General features: G+C 45.6%; 1 protein-coding gene across 2 annotated transcripts in view; it reads right to left on the bottom strand.

Moving 5' to 3' along the window:
* LIPH (lipase H) overlaps positions 1-2,354 on the bottom strand; it is a 57,234-nt gene extending 54,880 nt beyond the window's left edge. For both annotated transcript variants that reach the window (XM_014592545.2, XM_006160781.3), the window contains exon 1: positions 1,884-2,354. In XM_014592545.2, the coding sequence (XP_014448031.1) occupies positions 1,884-1,932 (49 nt within the window). In that variant the 5' untranslated portion in view covers positions 1,933-2,354. The remainder of the gene's footprint in view (positions 1-1,883) is intronic.
* Positions 2,355-5,090: the final 2,736 nt, after the last annotated feature.

Genomic DNA, 5,090 nt, shown 5'->3' on the forward strand with positions numbered 1-5,090 from the left:
GGGCGCCCCGCCCCGTATAGCAAAAACCCCCCCAAAAAAAAAAAAAAATTAAATCTGGGGCTGGCTGGTGGCATGTGATTAAGACACTAGATTCCCACGTGGCTCCCCACAGTTCAAGTCCTGGACCTGGCAGCTTGCTTTTTCACTTTCCCCCTCTCTTTCTGGTCAAATTAAAATAATAATAATTTTTTTTTCTGTAGGGTACATGTTTTCACCAGAGAGACAGAGATAGAAAGTGAGAAATCTTCCTCCGGGGGGTGGCCACGCTGCAGTCCCTTCTCCTCCATTCTCCCCTTGGGACTTTGGGCACACATGCACACATGACTAGCATGAGTTTTTAAGTCACAGGGTTCAGAATGCAAACCACAGTTGACTATGTGGGATCCTAGCGACATAATCATTATGCCATCTGCTGGTTCCCTAAAATAATTCTTTAAAACTTTCAAATCTGAAAAGTAAATAGTTTATATATTTTAAGTGGAAGACCACACTGAATTTGGCATCCAGAACTCACCCAGGTGACCAGGAGGTGACATAATGGTAACACAGCTGGGTTCACACGAGAGGTCTGGGGCTTGTGACCGGGACCCTGAACGGACAGGCTGTGCGTCTGTGTGTGCGTGGTCTGGGCCAGCTGAGATGATGGGGTGGACGGCGACGCAGGGACCCTGCTGTGGGGACTGGCTCTCTGTCTCCCCTCTCATAAAATTAATTCATTTTAAAACAGAAACCCTACAGCTACCCCTGGGCCGGAGTGTGAAGGATTTGCAGCTGGCTAAAGCCAAAGCTGGTGGAATCTCTTTTCCTTCTTTTATTCCAGGCTGACAGGGAAGTACGTGGGCAGACAGCCCCTGGATGGAGGGACACCCCTGCTTTTAACTGCCAGCTGTGCATGTGTAGGGTGCACCCCAGGAAGCAACCGAGGGGCCAGATCGTGTCACCTCACCTCCTAAGAGGAGCAGAAACGCACTCGCGTGTGCCTCCTCACTCACCTGTGCCCACGTCAGGGAAGTGAGTCAGACACACACGCGCACGGCGAGGGTTTCTAGCTCGCAGGGGGTGCGTCTCTGTTGTTGGCACTAAGCTATTTTCTCAGAGAAAGTATTTCTGCTGCATCTAGCTTCAAGTTATTAGAAGTACCATAGGTAGATTTCTCTCTGTAAATGAGCCTTTTTTTTTTCTTTTAAAAGTTATTTCTTCAGAATAAATTTCCAGCAATGGTTTCACTAGTTCAAAGGGCTTGGACATTTTTATGGGTCTGAATATGTAACGTTATTTCCTCCTTGCCCCTCAAAAGAATTATACCGACCTCATTACCATAAACCATGAGAAAAAGGTACCTAAACATTAGGCTGAGAGGTTTTTTCATAAGTTTTTTACATTCTTTTTGTTACCTTACTATGTGTATTCATGTTTTAGTTTTGATTTCTTTGTCCTGGTTAATCATTTTTATCAATATGCTAGGCACCATTTTTCTGTAAGAATAATTTAAATAAACCCTATGAAAAAAATATAAAAACCTACCCTCCATATATGAGATATCACAGAATAAATGATTAAATTTCCAGTGATTTCCTTTCAGCTATGTGGAAAGGCACAGGAAATTTAGTTATGAAAGAAAATAACACTATTCTAGATTTTTTTCAGCATGTTTTAGTTTTGTATATAAGAAATTAATTCAAAGAAATAATGGCTTGTTAGCATTGAGGAAAAATATTTTTTCAGAATGAGAAAATTTATTTACCCCTTATCTTTTTTCCTTAAAATTGACTTATATGGAATTTAAAAATGTTATTGTAAGGAACTGGATGATAAAATACAAACATGACAACACTCGAACTATCCTTCAAGGAGTTAAGAAAGCCATTGGGTAAGTGACCTACCTGGCCTCACGAGGGACACCAAGCTGATGAACACGTAGAAGCTCAGCATGTGGGCACAGGGCGGCGACTGGCTTCTCAGAGCCTCGGTTTCCACTGGGCTTCGGGCTGCAGCTTCGCTGGCTCCCCTGATCCCGGAGCTCAGAGCCAGACCAGAGGTGTGGTGACACAGGAAGTTCCCCGAGGACTGACTGCAGGCCAGGCAGGTCCCAACCCTCGCAGGATCTTTGACTCCTCCTCTTTTCAATAAAAGGTCAGGTACTGTCTCCCTGACACAATTTTACGCCTCTCTTAATATTATAATTGGTATTTCCAGGATGACGAGTTCAACCTAGTCTCATTCTTTGTGGGCGGGTTATTAGTCGTTTGGCTTGGTGTGTTGAAATCAAGTGTGATTTGAGATCTTTTCCCCTCTCGTTCTCGTGGAATAAAAGAACAGATCTGGTGAGCATTCTGTCGGCTTGTGTGCACACACTCATTTCTCATTGGGACGTCTTCAGGGATTTTTCCTCCTTGCCAGAGGGTGTGTGCACTCCCGGATCCAGAGACAGAAGGAGAGAGAGAGCGCCCCCTGGTGGAGTGAGGCCGCTCGGTGATGCCTTTCCTCATTTCTCCATCCCAGAACTGGGGCACACACGCATACACGGCCAGCATGTTTTTCAAGCTGTCCCGGCTGGGATTTGACCTGTGGTCAGTCATGTGGGTTCCAACCTCCAGTGCACAGTGCTTAGCCACTGGGCAACGGGCCTGCCTCAGTCTTTACATTTTTGTTAAGAACATTTTATGAGGTCTAATCATTTATGTATATTTGCCCAACTTTATCTATGTTCAGATTAAATAAAACTTTCTTTTGGTGTTATATATCTTCATTATTATTTCTTATTTTTCTTCCTTTTCAGATTTTGCCATAGAGCACATGCGCTCGCTGGAGAGAGACAGAGGGAGAGAGAGAGGGAAAATGAGAAATCACCTCCCGAGGGAGATGGCCATGCCGCAATCCCTTCTCCATTTTCCTCTTGGGATCTTGGGCAGGCCCACACACATGCCGGCTGTGTCCCCCATGCGGCTGTATCTGAGACTCAAACGGCACACTTGGCCACGTGACATTCAAGCATCCCGACCACCACGCCATCCCCGACCCTCTAATAGTTCTTTTATTAAAGAAAAAGTAAATGTAAAAACTTAATCGAGAACTGTGCCAGGATCTATCCACAGTGTTCAGTAACTATTGATAAATTGCGTTCCGAGAGAATGTAATTCCCTTTCTGGTGACAGTGCTTGCAATATTTACTCAGTCTTCCTTAGTCTATGAGCTTAAAAACAAATGAAAAAATAAAGACACAAACAAGTTAAGAATATAGTTCTATCCCAAGTATCGGGCAAATGCTGCTACGTTTAGCACTGCCTACCAGAGGGGTGAGTCTGCCTCTAAACTGGGTATAACGAGGTGTTCAGCTGAAGTCCCAGCGCTGTGCGTGCACCCGGTAAGTGCCGAAACACTTGGTAACAGGGCTGCTACCTGACTGGCCGCATGCCTCTGCCTTTCGACCCGTCCACTCTGAGGGCAGGCCGCACGCATTGGAAGTGGGGTCCCAGTAGGATGCCAGGACCGGAGGGCAGCCTAGAGCCCTGAAGTTTCAGGTGAAAGACTTAGTCAGCACTTGTTTTTTAAATAACTACTTATTTCATTTCATTTATTCATTCTTTTTTTTTTTTTTTTTTTGGAGAGATTTTCACTATAGGGGGCGTGCGCTTGCCAGACAGACAGAGAGAGACATAGAGACAGAAAACGGGAAATCACCCCCCAGAGGGGATGGTCATGCCGCAATCCCTTCTCCTCCATTCTCCTCTCGGGATCTCGGGCACGCACGCACACGCGCCCAGCGTGAGTTTTAAGCCACCGGGTCCAGGACACGAACCGCGGTCAACTACGTGGGAGTCCAGCGACATAGCCATTACGCTAACTGCTGGTTCCCTTCATTCATTTATTTTAATTTAACCAGAGAGAGGGAAAATGAGAAAATAAGCCGCCAGGTCCAGGACTTGAACCATGGTCAGCCATGTGGGAACATCCAGCACCTTAACCACCACACCATCTGCTGGTCCCCTCTAGTCAGTACTTTACCTGTTTTTGTTTTTGTCTCCTGCTTGGAGAAATGAGTGAGGAAATGTAGACAGGGATACTAAGTAGCTGACCCACTAGTTTTCTCCTTTCCCACTTGGTCTGAGCTTCACTTATTTGAAAGCAACTGTGTCTGGGAAGGAACGGAGAACCGCCTCACATTCTTGTTAGGAATGCCTAAGGAATGTGTCCCTCCCTGTTGGAGCAGGATAAATATTTGTTGAGGTCCTATCAGTATTAAGTACCATGCCAAGTGCTTATCTAGACATGCGATGTACATTTTCCTGGACGCCGTCCAAGTAAAAGAACAAGAACTGTTTCTGTTGGTATTATTAGTGGTTTTCCTGCTAGTGGGCACGAAAGTTCCCCTAACTCCTAGCTACTTACTCCTTTCTACTCCCGGAATTCAAAACAGCACAAGAATCAGTGGGAGAAACTATCCCTTCTTTTTTTGTTTTTAAATAATTAATTAATTAATTAATTTCACATGAGTTTTGCCAGAGGAAGACAGAGAGAGAGAGAGAGAGAGAAAGCAAGCCACCAGGTATGGGACTCGAACTGCAGTCGGCCATGTGGGAATTCCAACACCTTAACCACCACACCACCTGCTGGCCCCTGCCCCTTTTTAATGAGAAACATCAAATATGAGAAAACAAAGTATTCTCAAGGAAGGAGGGAGGGGAGAGGAGAGAGGAGAAGGGAACAGGCTAACTACGGAGGGGTGGCACGAAGCTGGGGCTGGATAGTGAAGCAGTGGTAAGCCCAGGCTCTGTGAGGCCAGCCCACAGAGGGAGGTGCCAGGCACACACGCAGACTCCTCCCTAAACACTCCAGAGCATGCGTGCCCAGCATGCAGGGCTGCCTGAGCTGGAGGGTCTGGAGAATCACCCGTGAAGACGCTGTCGGGGCTGTCTGTCTGCTTGTCTCTCACATTCATAGAAAAAAAAAAAAAAAAAGAAACAAACTTAAATATTTTTAAATATTTTATTTAATTTTATTTATTTTAATTTGACCAGAAAGGGAGAGAGAGGAAGAGAGAGAGAGAGAAAGCAAGCCGCTAGGTCTAGGACTCGAACCATGTTTGGCCA

The sequence above is a fragment of the Tupaia chinensis genome, unplaced genomic scaffold (genome assembly GCF_000334495.1).
Source record: "Tupaia chinensis unplaced genomic scaffold, TupChi_1.0 Scaffold000708_1, whole genome shotgun sequence".
Lineage (NCBI taxonomy): Eukaryota > Metazoa > Chordata > Mammalia > Scandentia > Tupaiidae > Tupaia > Tupaia belangeri.